The 22,500-nt window shown below is 43.7% G+C and overlaps 1 protein-coding gene across 1 annotated transcript; it reads left to right on the forward strand.

Annotated features, from left to right (window-relative positions):
• The first annotated feature begins 11,844 nt into the window (after positions 1–11,844).
• Positions 11,845–17,734, forward strand: LOC138959924 (frizzled-2-like). Its single transcript, XM_070331598.1, has one exon. The coding sequence runs from the start codon at positions 12,103–12,105 to the stop codon at positions 13,885–13,887; it is 1,785 nt and encodes a 594-aa protein (XP_070187699.1). The 5' UTR covers positions 11,845–12,102; the 3' UTR covers positions 13,888–17,734.
• Positions 17,735–22,500: the final 4,766 nt, after the last annotated feature.

Consider the following 22,500-nt stretch of genomic DNA (forward strand, 5'->3'; position numbering starts at 1 on the left):
CTCTCTCTCTCTCTCTTCATTTTATTTGTATAAAATATAATGAAATATTATGAAAGATAAATGTTGAAGGTATCACTTGTTCGCCATGTTTTTTTTATCGGAATGTGTATTGATTATCATTTTTACGTGTCCATAAGCAGACTGCTTGTTAACGTTCTTAATGTTGTTATTGTCTGAAACGTGTATCAACGACAATGAATAAAACACGCTTAAACCAAGTAGTCCAGGGGCGGATCAGTTGCTTTGTAAGGGGGGGGCACTTTGAATCGAAAGTGAATGTGATGGGCGCGAAGCGCTCGAATTTGCTAGGGGGGTCCGGGGGCATGCCCCCCCCGGAAAAAAATTTTGCCCAAAGAAGCAAAATGGTGCCATCTGGTGCCATTTGAACTTAGAAATGGTCATAGAATCAGCATAGAAAAATCTTTCTTTTTTTTTCTTCTTTTTTTTTTTTTTTTTTTTCGGGGGGGGGCACGTGCCCCCTGTGCCCCCCCCCCCCCCTCGTCCGCCCCTGTAGTCACCTCAGTAAGAAGTAGATTCCACAATGGCTGGTTGGCCACACAACAATATCAATGCAGTCTACATCATTCTGTCTTTATGACAACAGATTGTAAAAATAAGTCCGTCTTCTCTCTATAGTTCTGTCCTGGACAGTTCTCCTCTCTGGACAGTTCTCAGTTCTTCCAACAATCTCACACACTAAGATATACATAGAAACGGGTGGTGTCAAAGCCACCAATCAGAAGTTAGCTAACAAAACTGACATCGCATCTCGTTGGTCAAGCAAGTAAACAAATTACAATCTTATAAACTGACACGGCTGAACACGCAACCTGAAAGAGGAAAGCGACATTCTAACACCCTCTTAACGAGGCTTTGATCGGAGCGCCTCAAATCACAAGAACATGCTACCGGAGGCTACCCCGGCTCGGTCATAAAGTTGTGTAACTGACCACCTGCTGGCCCGAGGTACCCGTCTCTCGCAAGGAGAAGCGGCACTTGAAAAGCATCAAAGACAAGCCTGAAGGTGATGGACACAGACGACTAAGCGCGTTTACGATCTACAGGTGGTTAGACATGTGCATCTCTAAAGTTTAAATAAACTTAGAACAGATAATAACATCGGCAAAACTAACACAAGACACAAATGACAGAAAAACAAAGTATTACGAATTAGTAGCCAGTTATGCACGTGGCAACACTTAACAACTATTTGAGATAAAAACAAGTCGCGTAAGGCGAAAATACAACATTTAGTCAAGCTCAGTCGAACTCACAGAATGAAACTGAACGCATTGCATTTTTTCCGCAAGACCGTACACTCTGAAATTAACAATCCAGAAAAGCGCGGTAGCGGTTGCGCTGAGGAAGATAGCACGCTTTTCTATATCTCTAGTCTTTTTAACTCTCTGAACGTGTTTTTAATCCAAACATATCATATCTATATGTTTTTGGAATCAGGAACGGTCAAAGAATAAGATGAAATTGTTTTTAAATCGATTTCGGAAATTTAATTTTAAGTTTGTTTTTGAAATCAGAAAATGATGAAGAATACGATAAACGTAATTTTGGATCGTTTGATAAAAAAATAATTTTAACTACAATTTTCAGATTTGTAATGACCAAAGTAGTCAATTAATTTTTAAGCCTCCAAGCTGAAATGCAATACCAAAGTCTGGCCTTCGTCGAAGATTGCTTGGCCAAAATTTCAATCAATTTAATTGAAAAACAAGCTGTCGAACTCACAGAATGAAACTGAACGCACTGCAATTTTTCAGCAAGACCGTATACTCGTAGCATCGTCAGTCCACCGCTTGTGGCAAAGGCAGTGAAATTGACAAGAAGAGCGGGGTAGTAGTTGCGCTGAGAAGGATAGCAGTTGCGCTGAGAAGGATAGCACGCTTTTCTGTACCTCTCTTCGTTTTAACTTCCTGAGCGTGTTTTTAATCCAAACATATCATATTTATATGTTTTTGGAATCAGGAACCGACAAGGAATAAGATGAAAGTGTTTTTAAATTGATTTCTAAAATTTAATTTTGATCATATTTTTTATATTTTTAATTTTCAGAGCTTGTTTTTAATCCAAACATAACATATTTATATGTTTTCGGAATCAGGAAATGATGAAGAATAAGATGAACGTAAATTTGGATCGTTTTATAAAAAAAATATTTGTTTTACAATTTTCAGATTTTTAATGACCAAAGTCATCAATTCATTTTTAAGCCACCAAGCTGAAATGCAATACCGAAGTCCGGCCTTTGTCGAAGATTGCTTGGCCAAATTTTCAATCAATTTGATTGAAAAATGAGGGTGTGACAGTGCCGCCTCAACTTTTACAAAAAGCCGGATATGACGTCATGAAAGACATTTATCGAAAAAATGAAAAAACATCCGGGGATATCATTCCCAGGAATTCTCATGTAAAATTTCATAAAGATCGGTCCAGTAGTTTAGTCTGAATCGCTCTACACACACACACACACAGACACACACACACACGCACAGACAGACGGACACACACACACACACACACACACACACACACACACACACACACACACACACACATACACCACGACCCTCGTCTCGATTCCCCCTCTATGTTAAAACATTTAGTCAAAAATTGACTAAATGTAAAAACGGACACAAAGGTTTCATTCCCACTCTGCTGACTTTGAAACTTGAGGTAGGTTCCACGTCACAGTGCGATGCAAAGTTCAACGATATCACTCAGAGGTGATGCAGTAGAAACCCCCTTGTAACACCCACGATTTTAAGATCTTTCCCTGTTTTCTCAGACTTGCTGTTCATAACCTCTGTACTTGTTCCCCCATTTTACAACTCCAACCTTTTCATGGCTTGATTTTCTCGGATTTTTGAAGGTCTTAAACGGGGCAGTTACACTGTAAATACATGTTCGTGCACCAAGCGCCTTGCATCAGAATTCGCGGTGGCGGCTTCGTTTTTCTATTCAAATTTAACTTCCAGCGAGAGGACTGTCATCATCATGTAACATTTAATCATTCTTTCCAGCATTCGTCACAAAAACATCAAAGAGTTTTACGTTCCAGGGCCGAAGAGCTACACCGACGGAGGTATTGTAGGTCGGCGCCTTCCCTTCCTGGTTACCGACTGAAAGAAGAGAAATTGACGATGTTTTGATGATTGGAAATTTGACGGCTGTCACATCCACGGACTAGACGCCCGCCCGAAAAAGACACAGACGCGGAGACAGATTCTTTGTGATGAGTCTTATTGATAGGGCGAGGTTTGTACGTGCGTCTTATTGATAGGGCGAGGTTTGTAGGCTACGCGCGTCTTATTGATAAGGCGAGGTTTGTACGTGCGTCTTATTGATAGGGCGAGGTTTGTAGGCTACGCGCGTCTTATTGATAAGGCGAGGTTTGTATGTGCGTCTTATTGATAAGGCGAGGTTTGTATGTGCGTCTTATTGATAGGGCGAGGTTTGTATGTGCGTCTTATTGATAAGGCGAGGTTTGTACGTGCGTCTTATATGCAGTGGAGATGATAATCTTTGTGTGTGTGTTGGAGTCAGGTTAAAGCAGCCAAGCGGGTAAGGAGTCACACGAAGAGAGAGAGAGAGAGAGAGAGAGAGAGAGAGAGAGAGAGAGAGACAGAGACAGAGAGAGGCAGAGACAGAGACACAGAGAGAGACAGAGATAGAGAGACAGAGAGAGAGAGAGAGAGAGAGAGAGAGAGAGAGAGAGAGAGAGAGAGAGAAAGAGAGAGAGAGACACACACACACACACACACACACACACACACACACACACACACACACACACACACACACACACAGAGTGAGATAGACAGAGACAGAGAGAGACAGACAGACAGAGAGACGGGGATTAGATGGAGTGCGAGCTAGAGAGAGAAGAACATGTCAGCAGCAAAGGGTTTGTTCTGTGTAAAGCTGAAAAAAATCAAAAGAAGCAACCTTCACATTTGTAATGTTCTGTGTTCCGTTTGACCATAATTATGACTGTCTGCCTCTCTGTCTAATAACTGTCTGTTTTGTAAGTTTCTATCTATTTGTCATCAGCTTACCGTTCTGCAGACATGTAGCATGCAAACAAATTTCCCCCCAAAAGTTATCGACTGCATTCTTCTTCTTCTTCTTCTTCTGCGTTCGTGGGCTGAAACTCCCACGTACACTCGTGTTTTTTGCACGAGTGGAATTTTACGTGTATGACCGTTTTTTTACCCCGCCATTTAGGCAGCCATACGCCGTTTTCGGAGGAAGCATGCTGGGTATTTTCGTGTTTCTATAACCCACCGAACTCTGACATGGATTACAGGATCTTTTTCGTGTGCACTTGGTCTTGTGCTTGCGTGTACACACGGGGGTGTTCGGACACCGCGGAGAGTCTGCACACAAAGATGACTCTGAGAAATAAACCTCTCGCCGAACGTGGGGACGAACTCACGCTGACAGCGGCCAACTGGATACAAATCCAGCGCGCTACCGACTGAGCTACATCCCCGCCCATCGACTGCATTCCAAAGGAGGTGCAATTAAAACCCTACCTATTTTGTCATCAAAGGGAGCTGTAAAATGAACTAAAGCAACACCAAAAGGTGTGTTTGCTGAAATCGACTGACTTTGCAAGTGCCAGTTTACAATAATTTCGTATCATTATTCCCTGCTGTGTGTGTCCTCGATCGATGATCGTCGGGTAGCTGCGGTCATTTGCGACCATTCAGATAATGTTAACTAGCTTTGGTGACGGTGATATTTGGAAATATATTGATGTAGACACTGGAGTACAAACTTTGGACATTGCTACTTTAGGACATGTTTTATCACGTATCAAAGAATTTGAGATGTGCATTTGTGGATACACACACTCACACATACACGCACGCAAAACAGACAGGCAGACAAACAGACAGACTCACAGACAGACAGACACAGACATACACACAGACAGACACAGACAAACACACACACAAACACACACACACACACACACACATACACACACACAATAATAGCAACAAAAAGTGGCCTAGCTTGGGCCTATGTTCTTATTATTATGATGCTGACCACAGACACATGACAACTGGGACGGGGGGGGGGGGGGGGGGGGGGATGGGAGTGAACTCTCCTACTGCATAATCCCATACCCCAACTACCCACCCAATCTCATATGACCGTGATACTCATGTACAGCTGAGCCCCCCTTCAGACCCCCCTCCCCCCCCCCCCCCCCCCAGTTTTTAACATCTTGAGTTATCAGATTTAATTTTGATAACCTCTGTGAAGTTAACCATGGTAAGACTTTTTCCTTCTGAAGACCTGATTTTTGTCCAGGTTTTGAACTGTGTATAGTGAGTCGAGTGGCAATGCATTAACGAATCAGTTTCAGTTATTTGTTTGATACGAATATGTATGTCAATGATTGAGCTAAGCTGCTTGCACGGGTAAACAGCTGTGTTAATCGTTGAGATGATCGATCTACTGTGGATCTTATGTGTCCCGTATAGTAAATCCGCTCCCGGCCCAAACAGTAAGACAACATCCCGACAAATGCACACGGTCGACTGTGCGCACAGTGAAGCATACTCTGTGGTTCATACCGTGCTCGCACTGTGAACACAGACTACTAACATGCACACGGTCGACTGAGCGTACAGTGAAGCATACTCTGTGGTTCATACCGTGCTCGCACTGTGAACAGAACAGACTACTGACATGCACACGGTCGACTGAGCGCACAGTGAAGCATACTCTGTGGTTCATCCCGTGCTCGCACTGTGAACACAGACTACTAACATGCACACGGTCGACTGAGCGCACAGTGAAGCATACTCTGTGGTTCATCCCGTGCTCGCACTGTGAACACAGACTACTAACATGCACACGGTCGACTGAGCGCACAGTGAAGCATACTCTGTGGTTCATCCCGTGCTCGCACTGTGAACAGAACAGACTACTGACATGCACACGGTCGACTGAGCGCACAGTGAAGCATACTCTGTGGTTCATCCCGTGCTCGCACTGTGAACACAGACTACTAACATGCACACGGTCGACTGAGCATCGCTCTCACTTGCACGCATTGTACTGGACTGACACACGTATACTACAGTGATATCAACCGCCACACATGTTTAAACACACACACACACGCGCACGCACACACACACACACACACACACGGCGAGAGAGAGAGAGAGAGAGAGAGAGAGAGAGAGAGTGCGTTTGACTGGGATTCTGCTACTGTTTCGGGACGCATAGCAAACGACGGAACAGCCGCTAAGCTCCGCCCACCAGTGCACTGCACGCGGTGATGTGAACTTACGCAGGAATAGCTCTCCCGGCATGCACCTTGATTTGTTTTGACTGTAAGTTCTGGTGACTTTCAGAGGCATACACACGAAGTGACAAAAACAATACACAGGTATAATCCATGCAGTGAAAGAAACAGCAGTTTGTTCTCATCACCTGGTATTGTCAAATAACGCGATCCGTGGGGTACACATGTACCGCTGACGTTTACAACCTAAATATTGTGGTACACACTTAGCCTGATATAATTATACTTTCTAGGGTGTGAGTGGACGAATGGAGGATGGTGTGTGGAGGAGAGGGGGGGGGGGGGGGGGGGGGGGAGAGTCTCTGAGTCAGTGATCGGCAGCCTGGCTGTAACCCAACTTGCCAATATTCATTTTGTGACGAATTTGTCAAATTTAGTTCTTATCCCCTTCTGACAGAAAAAAGATTGAACACAGTCCCGACTCAGAGTTCAGCGCAAACAAACTTTACTGAGTACTCAAATAACTATCAAATTGACTTTGCAAGGCTCAGGAATTTAGTAAATCTACTCCTCTCTCTCTCTCTCTCTCTGTGAATTGTCCATTTATTTTATTTATAGTTTACACCATTGGCAGCCACGCTAGAAAAAAATATTCACGAAAAAACAAAACAAAAACAACAACAAACAAAGAAACAAATAAAGAAACAAATAACCAAAACCAAAACAAAAGAAAGAAAGAAACAAACAAACAAGAACGTTTCTTGTGGTAGCAGTTACAATAATATGGAGACCAGTAACAGCCTATAGGGCCTAAAAAAAAAATAGGTGTGGTTACGGTAACCCGACCTACCCTATTTTTAGGGGCCGATCCTATAACTTTTTATTACATTTGTCAAAACAAAAAACAAAAAAACAAAAACGAGTGCAAAAAACGCAATGAAAGCGTACCGTACTTTCTGGGTCATAGGGCGCGACTTTTTTCCTCTTGTATAACGAAGCGCCTAATCCGTGTATGAAATACGAAAAAATCAAAGAGACCGCTTGAGTACCAGTCAAACAACTTGTGATAATGCATGTTTCAGCTACTAGGTACTGCCCTGCCTTTGATCTGGCCGCACACACAGATTTCCACTCTGTTAAACTCGGTCACTGACCGGTCACTGACCCCGATGCAGGAAGTGTTTCCTCTCTCATATATGACAGGGGAACCACCTCTCATGGCAAAAACTGGGTCATTGACCCCTGGGAAGAAGGTCGTGTCTTTTAACAAGGCCACCCAGCTATCACAATGCCTTTGGTCACTGACCGGTCACTGACCCCGATGCAGGAAGTGTTTCCTCTCTCAGATATGACAGGGGAACCACCTCTCATGGCAAAAACTGGGTCATTTTGGTGCGCCCTATTGGCCCCCTGCGTCCAATGGGTGACTGGATTACAATTTTTTTTTTTAAAAGAAGGGGGTGCGTCTTAGATAACAAAGCGCCTTGTCACCCGGAAAGTACGGTAGGTTTAATTTGTACACATTAGAAAAAAAAGTAAAAAAAAAAAAAAAAAAGTGATTGCCTACCTACCTACCCTATTTTTTTTGGCTATGTTACCGTAACCACACCTATTTTTTTTTTTTTTGCCTAGTCCACACAACAGCACTTCTCGTGGTGTAGGTTACGGCACTAATGCTAAGTAGCGTATGTGACAAAAGGCTAAAGAACAAAAGGTCAGTGGTCATTGCCACTTTGAGTCTCAAGATTAACCTATATTCCGCTAAGACTTTCTGTTCATAACCTGTGTACAACTATCCCATTTTAAGTCTTCCTCCTTTCGATCAGTACAGATTGTTTCAGCGGTTTTAAAGGGAGGTTCCACAATACTGCCACAGGCTTGGATGTCGTGTTAAAGTGTGGATTAACCCCAGGAAGGTTATTTACTGACTTAACTGGCCTCATGGGAGTGGAATTCAGAGGTACTGACACACACACACACACACACACACACACACACACACACACACACACACACACACACACACACACACACACACACACACACACACATATATGTATATATATATATATATACACACACACACATACACACAACGTTATGTATGTCCACAGGCTGAGGAACAGATCGGAAGTTAGCTAGCTTCGATCGTCTAACACCTGTATCAGTCCCTTTGTAATAGAGTTTTGAATCAGAATCTCTCCTCTCCACCTCTTCCTCCTCCTCCCTCTTGCTGTCCTCTGACGATATTGTAACCGAGTGCCGAAACACTACGATCACCTTGGGAGGCGAAGTGCAATCAAACAGGATTGAAAATGTTAGGGCTAATTTCTTAGCCCTATAAAAACTGTTATGCAAACCCGAAGGTTTCCATGAACATACAGACAATCGGAAACCACCAGACCCCATCACAAACAGAATTCCACAATCAACCGGTGTTGACTTAAAGGCCAACAACTCGAGTGCAGAGTCTGCTGTGAAAGGAGCGGTAGCCTCCCCTGTCACACTATAACAACTGCTTTTGTCACCCGCCCCCTCTACACTCACTCCCCGTTTCGTAGCTTTCGCCCCGGAGGTTTAAACCTCACACACACCTGGCGCAAAGCTGAGGATAATCTCCTCCAAGCTGAGAGGGCTCTAGACCAACTGGACCCCCTCCCCCCTCCCCTCTCCCCCCAAAGACAAGCAGGAAACGTCGCGCGAGCAAAGCTCACTCGAGAATCGTCACCTCCACTTTTCTCGAGTCTTGTTCTCCATGCTTTTGAAGTTTTGCGAGAAGAGCTCCTTTCGAGAAGCAAGTGAAACTGGCAAGGACCCCATTGTTGAAGGACTCTTGAATTTGTCGCTGTTCTGTCAAGTGAAACTTCTGGGGGGGGGGGGGGGGGGGGGGGGTCGGGGTTTGGGGGATTTCTGGTCGACGGGTTTGAGAGGTTTGGTATCATTGCAAAAATTGATTGGGGCGAGTGAGAAATAGGCGTTTAGCACAATGATTAAAGGGCCAGGGGTCCTTTCTGGTTTCCGTTGTCAGTGTTCGAAAATTGACCATTCAAGACAATGCAATGGCACTTAAGATGCAGCATCCTGTAAACTAACGAGCTTGGTTCCTTTCGTCATTTTATAATTCAGTTGAAGTTGGCAAAGTTGTTAGGGCATGGGTCTTTTTCCTTTTTTTTCTCTCGGTAATTCCACTCACAAGAACGTTCAAACACTGACAGCTAAGAACAAACTGTGCAAGACTCAAGACTCAAGACTCAAGATTTTACTGTCCTTATGAAAACAAGGAGACTTGCCATGCAGTGTCAGGCTATCACAGCTATAAAATTCATCACATTTACTAAGAATTACGGATTGCACTTAAAACTAACGACATGCACTAAACCGTATCACGTCATCGGCTACACAAAATAGCAATTCGGTACTGATAAATCTCGACTACCCTTTAGCCATTTTTGCAATTTCCAAGAAGAAATCATTGTTATCTGAGGAATTTTAAGCGTGTGTCCGACACTTGACCGGAAGACCCTCAACTTGATCGAATGGGCACTGTATCGTAAAGCATACCATATAATAGAAGGGGCTCAAAATGTCGGAATGGGCACTTGATTGACACGTCCTGTGCATGATCGAGAGATGTTGAAACTAAGATTATAACGTGTGTGTGTGTGTGTGTGTGTGTGTGTGAGTGAGAGAGAGAGTGTGTGTGAGAGAGAGAGAGAGAGAGAGAGAGAGAGAGAGAGAGAGAGAGAGAGAGAGAGAGAGAGAGAGAGAGAGAGACAGAGACAGAGAGAGACAGAGAGAGAGAGAGAGAGAGAGAGAGAGAGAGAGAGAGAGAGAGAGAGAGAGAGAGAGAGAGAGGTCTGCCTTGAATGAAACCGTCCCACTCTTTCTTTCACCGTGCAACCACCGAGCAGGCGGTGTATATATGCAACGCCCATGAAAGTATAACGTCAATTGAAAACCTCCATACACAACTACCCACACGGGAGCCCATTATTAAAATCTTGACCTGTCATACGAATGATTTATGGGAGCGGACGGGACGAGTTTAATACCATACCTGTTCCTTCACTTGTACCTTGTGAACTTCTACCATTAACCACGTTAATATCCACGTGTGAATTTCTCTTGCTTTCTTCTTTTTTGTGGGGTCTTTTGAGACTACCGGATCGCTTTTTTTCTACACAACACCAGCCGATTGCAAGCGGCCCTCCTCTTCGTCGCTTGATTGTTCCCGTGCGTGTATTGCTCAATTGTGACAACTGTCAAGCACAACGTCGTTGGAAAAGTGTTCACCTGTTTGTGTTCAGTGCTGAACATTGGACCGTTAAGTACCCCCTACCCCACCCCTCCCCCTCTTTCGCTCCTTCCTTCCTTCCTTCCCGGGTGTTTGATCTGTTAGCGACTAAAAAGCTTGTCAACAGCTTTTCTCACACACGCTGACTGTTCCTTACAATTTGCAGAAACGATGTTGGGTTAGACGACAACTTCCCATAACATTTTGCCCGGAATCGGCTGTGACTGATGTTCGTTCCTCATTCAATAGCTATATAACATCAGTTACCGGCAGGAACCACTATTATCTTGATAAAAAAAAAGAGTTCTTTTAGTTTTCTTTGTTCTTTGGGTTTGAATAAAGAACCTGAACCCCGTTTGGCGGCTAACGCACAATATAATGTGAAACATACTATGAAACTCATGGCCAATGACTAAGCGTTAGCATTGGCATGGAAATTAAGAATAATGATCACATTGGGTCTTTGTGAACAGTGCCACTCAAGATGTGAATCAGTCTTGCACATTTGGCAGCTCACATGCAGGATAAAACATTTAGAAACTCCTGGCTATGACATATAGCGCGGTATTCGCATGAAAATGGAGATTAGTGAGCACAGCTGGGTCTTTCAGGCTGTGAAAAGTGCCACCGGTGCCACTCAAGTTGTGAAGCTTGCACATTTGGCAGCTCACACTGACTCAGGATAAAACATTTACAAACTCATGGTAGTGACTCAGCCTACAGCACTAGTATTCACAACAGTGACACAATACTGATCACCTTACACTAAACAAACTGCCGTCACACGGACACAATCAAAATGATAATGAGCCGCTGCCAGATCAAAGAAAAGCCGAGGCCGCGCAGTATAGAGGAGTCGGTGAAATGAACACTCTTTGTCTCCTGCCAGCGCGTGCATTGGCTTGACTGGAGTAATGGCGAAGAGGCCTCATTTTGACGTAAACCTGAACGGCGAAATCGTGCTGTTTCGTACACCCTACTCTTCCTGGCTGTTAGCTACGGCGCTTCTTTACCGACATGCTGCAATCAAGCAAAAGGGAGCAGTAAAACGGAGTGTCTTATTATTACACATTCAGTCAATTACTTCAACATACAAAATCAATCGCCCTTGAAAACTAGGGCACGAGGCTCTGCCGCAGGAGGGGTAAGGAACAGCCGCGCATGCAAATTAGGAGATGAGTGACAGGTTGCCCTCCTGCGCTCGCTTCCGATTGGCTACAGTCGCTACGTCACTGGTCAGGGCAGCGCGCGCAGTGGCGTGGTGAAGAGACTGCCAAGCAGCTAGCGCAGTTGGAATTTACAGTGCCATGAAACGGGGGCAGTGTTTTGTCTGTTCAAACTCGCGTACAGTACAAAGGCGGCCATATTCCCACTTACCTGACTGCAATATACAGTGGTGGAGTGCGGATTTTACCTTGCTGGTGTGGTTGTGAGGTGAAAGAGACGAAGGATTTTACTCTGTTACTGACAAGGACTCGCTTTTCTGACTAGTTTTCACGTTCCGTTCTCGACGAAAGGTCGAGAAATGGCGGCGTTAGCAGCGAACCGGGGCTGTGGGAGCAGCGTTCGTTGTACAGTGACGATTGTTGTGGTGTGTGTTACCGTGTTGGGGCCTGCTTTTTTCTCGCAGCACGGAGGAGGTGTGTACGGACAAAGTTCCAGCGGATACAGACACACACGAATCACGGACAAAGCGTTAGCGCCGCACGGTAAGTGCGAACCCATCACGATTCCATTGTGTAAAGACATCCAGTACAATGAAACAATCATGCCCAATTTGCTCAACCACCAGAAGCAAGAAGATGCGGGGCTGGAGGTGCATCAGTTCTTCCCTCTGGTCAAAGTGCAGTGCAGTCCGCAGCTCAAGTTCTTCTTGTGTACCATGTACGTTCCCGTGTGCACTGTGCTTGAAGATGCCGTACCGCCGTGCCAGCGATTGTGTAACCAGGCACGGAACGGCTGCGAGACTCTGATGAACAAGTTCGGGTTTCAATGGCCGGAGAGTCTTCGCTGCGACCAGTTTCCTAAGAGAGGTCTGTGTGTGGGAGAGAACACCACAGAAGGCGCAGAAACCACCAAGGCTCCCCCTACAAAGCCAGGGGATGGTGGTACTCCAAAGCCCGGGGATGGGGGTACAGACACTGGGGATGGTGATGACACTGAAGTCATCATCACCAACGATCTGGGCTTCCAGTGCCCGTCAGGACTCAAGGTGCCCAAAGGCTTCGACTACAGGCTGAAGGTCGGCAAGCATGTGGAACGTGACTGCGGCGCCCCGTGCTACGACATGTTCTTCGACAACAAGCAGAGGGAGTTCGCGCGCTGGTGGATCGGCATCTGGTCGTGCATCTGCTTGGCCTCCACCCTCTTCACCGTCCTCACCTTCATGATCGACATGCAGCGCTTCCGCTACCCCGAGCGTCCAATCATCTTCCTGTCAGGCTGCTACTTCATGGTGGCGCTGGCCTACCTGGTGGGTTTTGCGCTCCGGGAGAAAATTTCCTGCAACGACAAGTTCGAAATCCCCAACGTGCCGGAAAGTCGTGTGCAGCAGGTGGTGACCCAGGGCACCAAGAAGGAAGGCTGCACCATCCTCTTCATGATGCTCTACTTCTTCTCCATGGCGTCGTCCATCTGGTGGGTCATCCTCACCCTCACCTGGTTCCTGGCAGCAGGCATGAAGTGGGGTCACGAGGCCATCGAGGCCAACTCCCAGTACTTCCACCTGGCGGCGTGGGCAGTTCCCGCCATTAAGACCATCGCCATCCTCGCTATGGGTCAGGTGGACGGGGATGTTCTCTCTGGCGTCTGCTTCACCGGAATCTTCGACGAGGATGCCCTGAGAGGCTTCGTCCTCGCCCCGCTCGTCGTCTACCTCATCATCGGCACGTCCTTCCTTCTCGCCGGTTTCGTGTCGCTCTTCCGCATCCGCACCATCATGAAGAGCGACGGCACCAAGACGGACAAGCTGGAGAAGCTGATGGTGCGTATCGGCATTTTCTCCGTGCTCTACACCGTCCCCGCCACCATCGTTATCGCCTGTTACTTCTATGAGCAGGCCTTTAGGGAAAAGTGGACAATCACATGGCACGCCACCTCGTGCGACGCTATGGCTATCACCTGCCCGCCGACGGAAATGGTGGGGTCCAAGCCGTGGCCGGACTTCAACGTGTTCATGATCAAGTATCTGATGACTGTGATCGTGGGCATCACTTCCGGGGTGTGGATCTGGACGGGCAAGACCTTTAACTCGTGGAGAATGTTCTCCCGCCGGATCTTCTCCTTCAGAAACAATGAGTCCGTCGTCTGAGGTGTACTTTTACTTTCTGTGTTGTGTGTGACAGGCTCCTCTTTTGTGAACAATGAGTCCGTTGTCTGAGGAGTACTTTAACTTTTTGTGTTGTGTGTGACAGGCTCCTCTTTTGTGAACAATGAGTCCGTTGTCTGAGGAGTACTTTTACTTTCTGTGTTGTGTGTGTGACAGGCTCCTCTTTTTCGTTTAAAAGAAGGATGAAGAAGAAAAGGTTTCTACTTGTAGAGTATACGTGTCGATGGAGTTAAGTTTCAACACTCGTCACGCTTTGCTGAGGTGATGATTACTTACGGTCAGTACAGTGTCTGCAAGATGTGAGAACAGGCAGTGTCTTTGGCACTGTGGAGTATTTTCTTGTACGCCCAGGAGTGTTAGTTCACGATTGGTTACGACTTACATGCAGGTTTGTGTGCTTTGTGCAGAATCGGCTAGATTGAATGTGATACTGATAGACACAGTCTCTGCAGATTAGTGTACACTCTTTGTGCGGGAAAGAGTGAGGAGGGAGCACAAACAAACATGAAATACTCCTTATACTGTGCTGTGTTCCTGCAGTGTTCACAACACAATTATTTCACCTCAGAACAGACCAGGAACCGCTGCAATGGAGTATGTGTGAGCATCCATCTTTTGTTTTTAAGGTCAGAATACCTGCCCTCGCAAACATGGAGTGAATGTTTTGTTGTGAGATGTACATGAGCTTTGGAAGACCATGTTGAATGCGTGTGTGATTTGTTTAGAATATTTCAGCCTCGTGCTGATATAAACCACTGCCCTCTGGAATACTGAAGATTTTAGTCGAACAATATGCGCTATGATCAGTATACGATGCCAGATGTCTTCGTTCAAGATTTTACTTTTAACTATTTTAGTATTGTGTGCTGCTGGATCTTCTACCAGGATTTACAAAATGGAACACAAACTTGAAACTAGCAGTTGTGAAAAATAAGGCTGGTGATAACAAGATACTTGATTGCAAAGTGGACAAGTTTGCATTGCTTTATTTGTTTGTCACCAGCTACAATGGTGTGATGTTTGCTATAAACTGTCAGTGTTGTGCTGGTGTTTGGAAGTGATGGGGAATGCCGTTATAGGGCATTGTTTTTAACCCTGACCGTGCAAGTGGAATATTTTACCTGGAGTACTTAACAAGGCATTTCCTGTGGATATCCTTTGGTGCAAACAATAGAACCTTGCGCTGCAGTAGGGATTGCAGTTATCCTTGCATGTGATACACTTACTCTCACAGGAGTGTCTAAGACTGAAAGTTTTCAAGCAACAAACTCGTGCAAACTACCTGGCGCTTACGTACATGTGTCGGTCAGTTCTCTTTGTTGTGCTGAATATATGGGCACCTTTATTTTCTCATGCTCTCGTCCAAAGAATGAAGACTGACTACTTATATTTTGTGACCACTGCAAGTGTGAGTGCTTAGGTACTTGATGTTTTCGTTGTCATTGGTTTATGTTGTTTGCAAGTCATGTAAACACCCCTGATACTACATTTACACTTTGATTTTACACTGAAACTCTGTCTCTCCCTCTCTCTTTTTCTTCTCCCTCTCTTTTTCTTCCCCCTCTCTTTTTCTTCCCCCATCTCTGTGTCACTGAGATCACACTGAGGAAAAAACAAATCTAAAGGCCACAGATTTATTTTGAATTTGATTTGTTAATGGTAACAAGCCGTTATTCATGAATGTTAGTTTCATGGCTTCGTCATGAAAATTGTATTTCATCAGAAGGGGATTTTTTTTGTTTTTACAGGTGCTTTTATTGACTATTTTAATTCAAAGTATTGCTGGTGTTTTAATTTTCAAGATATGGCCTGCTATTTCCTTTAGGTTGAGTTAGAAAAATTAATATTGTTGAAGTGATGGGCTAATATTTGGCTAACCTTTCATTTGTCTAAATTTGTTTTTGTACTTAAATTAAAAGATTGAAAATGTAATCAAGGTATGTGTGCTTCGGCCCCTTCCGTGCTTGTGTTGCATGGGAATACATTATAATTTTTGGGACGCATATTTGCAGTTTTGTACGAATTTTAGTTGAAAGAAAATAATTGAGAAGGGCAAAACATTGAAAGTTGCAGGCTACTTATTATTTGTTTGGATTTTTAATTGATTATTTTTTGGTTTTTCGATTTACCATCGATCGATATATGGAGCTTTGAATAATGAAGTGCAGAATTTTATTTCTCCACTGTTTCCTCCAATCTGAGGAACTTAGAACAAACGGCGGATATGGAAAGCAGCATTGGCGTTAACCGGTAATTACCGGTATTTTACCGGTTGAAACGAGAAATTACCGGAACAGAATTGGCTGCCAGTTTGACCTACCGGTTGGTTTTTAGAACTACCGGTTTTTTTTTCTGGTAGAACAATAAAACCAGTACTCTGAGTTGGACTCTAACTGGTTCCAATGACCAGCCTACCGTTTTTTTCTGGACTGTTTACATCATAAAAGTTTGCGTACCGGTTTGAAAAAATACTAGCGCCATCACCGGGAAAGGGCATTAGAACAAATCGAATGCCACAGTTGCATAACAGTTTCTGAACACCTTCAACAATTAAACGACAAAACGCTACAGTATCAAAACAGTGTCTGGAAGTGGAATAAGATGTTTTTATTTTTCTTCTATTTTCAAAGTTATGTTATTTATTGTGATCCCAGTCACAAGTTACATAATTATGGCAAGCCATTTTTGTTTAGTTTCACCGAGAAGCACACGCTTTGAGAAATGCGTTTGATAGTTACAAAGTTTAAGCTGAACTTTGGTGCAACAGATTCTCTAATTTAATTCATTTTGTTTGTTCTGTTTTTCGATGTCGGAACTCGTGTTTGTGTATACATAGAAATTGTGTCAATGCTGAACGTGTGAAAATGTTATTTTGAAAGGTATTTGATGCCAGTCGGATGACTAGATTGTGTGTGAGACTGAGAGAGAGAGAAAGAGATTCGCTTGGTGGGAGAAAAAGTCTGTGTGTGGGTGTTTGTGCACGAGATGTGTTCTGAAGCATTCAGTACTTTACTGGGTCAGTGGAAGGTTGTTGAACTAGAGTTTACTGAAAATGTTCAGCAGCTTTTGTACAACAGGTGCAACGTTTGCTCTTCTTAGTCACATTGGTCATCAGACCTCAGTGGTGAATGCTTTCTGTGGAACAAACGTCTTGGTTTATTATGCAGGGAATGTGCAAATGTGTGTGTGTAAATGAACTGGTTGTGTCTGTTTGCGTTCATGAAAGTGGTTGTGGTTGTGGCAATGTGCATACATGATATTTGAGACAATGACAAAAGGTGACGTTTTCATGTCAGTATGTCCCAAATGACATCACCAGTACATTTTTCATTCTATCTAATCTGTTTTCGTTCTATTTTTTCTAATAACATGCGTTAACAATTGATTGCCAACTGGAATGGAAGAGCACAAAAAGTGTAACTTGATATGTAGTTTCTCTAGAGGGAAAAACATCTTCCACTTTCATGTCAGTGTGTCCCATGCAACATACATTTGCCAAACAGCTATGTGTAAGTAGATTATTTGTTAGTGGTATAGAAAATAATGATCAACAATCAAAGTCAGTTTTCACATTCATTTTCTACCTATTTCTTATTTGTTTATTCTTTTGGCAATGGTGAAATGTCAGCAATCGTGTGTCATTCGGGACAGTAGACATGACACCTGACCTTTTGTCACTGTCTCATTTGTTTAGTTTTTGGAATGGAGAATTCTTCCATTTTTGTTTTGTATTATATATATGATGAATCTGTAATTAGTAAGGTGCATTTATAGACTTTTAGTTGAATACAAAAAGAACTGGCTTTATTAAAATGCCATGCAAAGTGTTCGATGTTTTCAAGATTTATATTTGATGTTGCGTCCATCTGTTTTCTTCTTCTCTCTTTCTGTCTTTCTCTCTTGCTTTTTCAATTCCATTGCTTTGGAAGCTGTTTCTGAATGTGTCTGTTGCGTGCAGGCTTGTTGTTTGTATTTGCGTCCATTTGTCAAATCAAACCTTATAAGGCCTAAAAAAAAAAATAGGTGTGGTTACGGTAACCCGACCTACCCTATTTTTAGGGGCCGACCCTATAACTTTTGATTACATTTGTCAAAAAACACACACAAAAAACGAGTGCAGAAAACGCAATGAAAGCGAAAGCGCTCGAGTCGCACACTTATTTCCCTGTCAAGTAGGTTTAATTTGTACACATTAGAAAAAAAAGTAAAAAAAAAAAAGTGATTGCCTACCTTCCTACCCTATTTTTTTTGGCTATGTAACCACACCTATTGGTTTTTTTGGCCTAATAATAAAATTGTAGACTGAGCCCTTGTTCTGATTTCGCGCACAAGAAAAAAGGAACCCCACACACACAAGAAAAATGAGTCAAGTAGCAAAAATCAACAACAACCAAAAAGTTATCTTTCACCAGACATGCTAATCTAAAAGTAAATAAGTTTCAGTTTGAATCAGTGTTCGTGCAGACAATTTTTATTGGTTACAACCTGAAAAGGCCTGGCTTCCTTTCTCACACATTTAAAAAAAATTAGTAATAAAATGCAGCTGACTGTTACTTGATATTCACCAGCCTAGAATTCAATGAAGGGATTTGACAGTTTTACAACCTTGGTTGATCTACCTTCAGCTGCCGCTTGCAGTCAATAAAAGAGGAATAAAATACGATCTGTTCAGGTATAGCGTAATGTCCCCAGCAGTGGCTATAGGTTTTATGCAGCGTAGCGTAATGTGTGGCATTATGCAGCGTAATGTAATTACCTGAAATATGTGGCGTTATGCCCTGCTGTGTAGTGCTGTTACTTATGTAATCACCCCTGTAACACTTTATGGTGCGTGACCTACATGATATTTTAAGTTATGTATGTGGAAGTGAAGAATTCGCTTTTGTTTTTGGTGACAAATAGCTTACTGCCTCAACACACACACACCCACACATTGATTTGATAGTGTAAATAGTAATACAGACATACTTTTTAATTAACCATTTATAAGCTGTTGTGCTAAGCAAATCTATTCTGCTTTACCGAAATCAATGAGAACACTTTTTTTTCTACTAGAACTGTTTTGTTCATTGATCAGTTGAGATTGATTATTAGTTATCTTTTTCAAATGTTTCCTTTTTAACTTAAAAAAATAGTTGTAGTGTGTGTTGTGCAGTCACTTCTTATGGAGAGATCTGAAAAGATACTTATATTATTAATTGCATTCTTGGAAGTTAAAACGGGTTCTTGTACAACCATGAACAGTTGTCTGCCCTGCTTCCTTTCTCACTCAAGTAGGGAAATTGCATCCTCGAAAACCTACTTCACAGGAAGCACTCGATGTAAGAACGAGTGAAAGTAGGTCACTGAAATGAAAGCAAGCCTCCTGACCCGATTTTTGGTCACAGTACAGACTGTCAAAACGTTTCACTTTTTTTACCGAGGTATCGACTCTGAGAATCAAAAACAAGAAAGGTATTTTATGGGAACGTTTAATTACGACAAAACGTTACGTTCACTGATCTTCGACCCAGCGTTTTTTTCTGAATTTTGGAACGTGGGCAATCTACTTGTTTTTGAATTTTGACCGAGGTGTTGAGTCTTTCCCCTCTGTACTCAACACCATTTCCTCAGATTTTAGCTCTCTGTTCTCAGATTCTGGAGTGAGGTAAAAGTCTCTTCTCTTTCGGCAAAGTAAGTGAATGAGACCCAAGTCTTCCCACCCGAAATTAGCTCACACTCGCTGTGTAGGCAAAAGCTCCATTTTCTGCTCTGCGGTTTGACCGAAACATTTCTTGCAGCATTTCGTCTCTCTGTCGGTGGAGTATAGGTACCAGGTACGGCTAAGTAATGATACAAAGTCATCTTATCCTATTAGCTATCTCTGTTCTACGGTCCAAAGTATACCACGGCTTCGAATTGAAACCAAGTCTATCGAACCGATTTTTTTGTTCACAGTAGAAGCAAAGTCTCTCTCCATAGTGAAGCCTTGTCAGGGCCGTTCGTTCTTTCCGCTGGCCATGTGTGTGTGTGTGTCTTTCTCTCTCTTTCTCCGCTTTCTTTACAACTCCAGCCGCTCTCGAGCCTATCCAAGTTAGGCTTTTATTGGCCCTCCACCGAGCTGATTTATCAGACCTATGATTAATTAGATCAGATCAAAGGCGTACCGGTTGGGACAAGAAGGGGGGGGGGGGGGACACAGGAAGGGAGGGGGTGAGCGGGTTAGTGGTAGTTGGGAGCGAAGTGAACTGAGCATTGTTGTGCGTTTCTCTCTCTCTCCCGCGTCCGCGCTCTCCAACGAAATGTCAGAGCGCGGAAAAACTGTGGTGTCAGTTCGTTTCTGTACAAAGAACAACAGTACTGCTGCTTTGGGCTTGGAATCGCTCTCTCTCTCTCTCTCTCTCTCTCTCTCTCTCTCTCTCTCTCTCTCTCTCTCTCTCTCTCTCTCTCTCTCTCTCTCTCTCTCTCTCTCTCTCTCACAGAGAGAGGGTGTTGGTGGTAGCTAGGAGCGAAGTGAACAGAGCATTGTTGTGCGTTTCTCTTTCTCTCTTTTGCTCTCCTCGCGTCCGCGCTCTCCAACGAAATGTCAGAGCGGGGAAAAGCTGTGGTGTTGGTCGAGAACAAACAGCGGTGTCGGAAGGCTCGCTCAGGTGCGTGTAGCTCTCTACACCTTACCGAACAAACACTGTTGATGTTTGATGGCTTTACTCTCTTGCTCTGCGCGGCTACACAAAGCACCGCCTAGGGCTTTCCTTCTCTCTCCAAACAACAACAGCTGCCTAGGGTTTTCGTTCGTTTCTTTACAAAGAATAACTGCTGCTTAGGGCTTGAAATTGTTCACTGTCGCTATCTAGCTCTCTCATTCTCTCTCTCCTAGGAAAAACAGCTGCTCTCTCTCTCTCTCTCTCTCTCTCTCTCCAAAAAATAACAGCTGACCAGGGTTTACGTTCTTTCTTTAAACAACAGCCGCCAATTAAGGGTGTTTGATCTTTTTTCCTCGAAGAGGAAAAGCTGTCTAGGGCTTTTCTTCGTTCTCCAGAAAGAACAACCGATTGCTTCTCTCTCTCTCTCTCTCTCTCTCTCTCTCTCTCTCTCTCTCTCTCTCTCTCTCTCTCTCTCTCTCTCTCTCTCTCTCTCTCTCTCTCTTGCCAAAGAACAACTGCGGTGAAAGCCCATTCTACATACTACTTACTATCTGTTCAGCGGTTGAATTTGTAGGCTGTAGAGTCAAGCAAGAACAAAGGTCGGGAAGTTGAAAGTCGGTTTGCGTCAATTTCACAGCTAGCTGCGCTGACTACTGTACTGAAATTGATCATCGACGGGTTGAATTGTAACATTGACTGCATGCAAAGAAAGTTGTCAGTTTCAGCAAAGGTTGTTAGTAGAGAAACATGTTATCTCCATATTTCTCGTTGATTTTGAGCGTGTTTGAACGCTAGGACAGGAGTAGGAGATAGGAGAGAAAACTGCTTCCAGTTTTACAGAATGAGCGCAAGGAGAGAACTTTGTTCTACGAGTTTGGGTGCTAGTAAAGAGTTCTTTCATTTGGGTTGACCGCTAGCCCAAGAGGTTGTTCTCCGTGATTGATACGCCGGAAGTTGAGTGCAAGTCAAGAAAAATATTCTCACTAATTGCAAGAGAGGTTGAACGCTAGTAGTAGTAGACAAGTTTGTTCTCATTGGTGTTGACCAAGAGGCTTCTACTTCTTCTTCTTCTTCTTCTGCGTTCGATATCATGGCCGTTAAATCGTCAGGTCGGTGGCTGCCATGAAGTCCGCAGTCTTCTGTAATTCGGCAGCGAGTCCCCAGAGCTTGGTGCCCGAGAGGCTGAAAGCTATTTAACAAAACTGTTCACAAATTTTAACTGAGAGGCTGGTTACTTTTATGAGTAGATAAAAACTGATTTTAGTAGAGGTTAGATGCCAGTAGGCTGTTGCAAAACATTTCTCAGTAATATCAGCATCTGTCGACTCGTTTCAAACAGAAGGACACGTTGGAAAATAAAAACAAATCTGTACTTGGTACTATAGAATTTCCCGTTTGCCGCCATTGATATTATGTTGATTTCTTTCGAAGAAAAATAGACCTACAACCACCTTGTTTCATAAAAATCGACCTGGAAGCTGTATGCTATCATTTCACAAAAACGATGCGGAATTTCCGTCAAGGATGTTTAATATCGGATTCTGTGGCTTTCCGGTTATAGGGGTGTTGCTAGGGGTTGACTTGGACTTGGAGCATAGGTTCATATTTCGTGCTTCGTTTGTAGCTTTATACTGGCCTTCTTTAATCAATATGAAGTTTGTGACTGTTTCAACTTTCACCCCAGCACGTGCGCGTTGAAAAGAGAAATGTCACGCTTCTGTCTAAGACTCATAACAGGCCTACTTGATCAACATGACATTTAAATGACTGTGTCAACTTTCACACCAGCAAGTGCGTGTACAAATGAAAAGGTCTGTATAATGGAATAGGCAAGTAAACATATATATTAACTTATAATTTTAATGTAAAGTGAAAGAAGTCACACACACTTTTATCTAGCAGCCTTGTGGTGTCAGCTATCTTAAACCCCCCCCCCCCCCACCCACGCACACACACCCACAATCACACACAA

The sequence above is a fragment of the Littorina saxatilis genome, linkage group LG2 (assembly GCF_037325665.1).
Source record: "Littorina saxatilis isolate snail1 linkage group LG2, US_GU_Lsax_2.0, whole genome shotgun sequence".
NCBI classification, from domain to species: Eukaryota; Metazoa; Mollusca; class Gastropoda; order Littorinimorpha; family Littorinidae; genus Littorina; species Littorina saxatilis.

What these genes read in the sequence shown, in the direction of transcription:
- LOC138959924 (XM_070331598.1), top strand. Translation starts at nt 12,103, where the DNA reads ATGGCGGCGTTAGCAGCGAACCGGGGCTGTGGGAGCAGCGTTCGTTGT.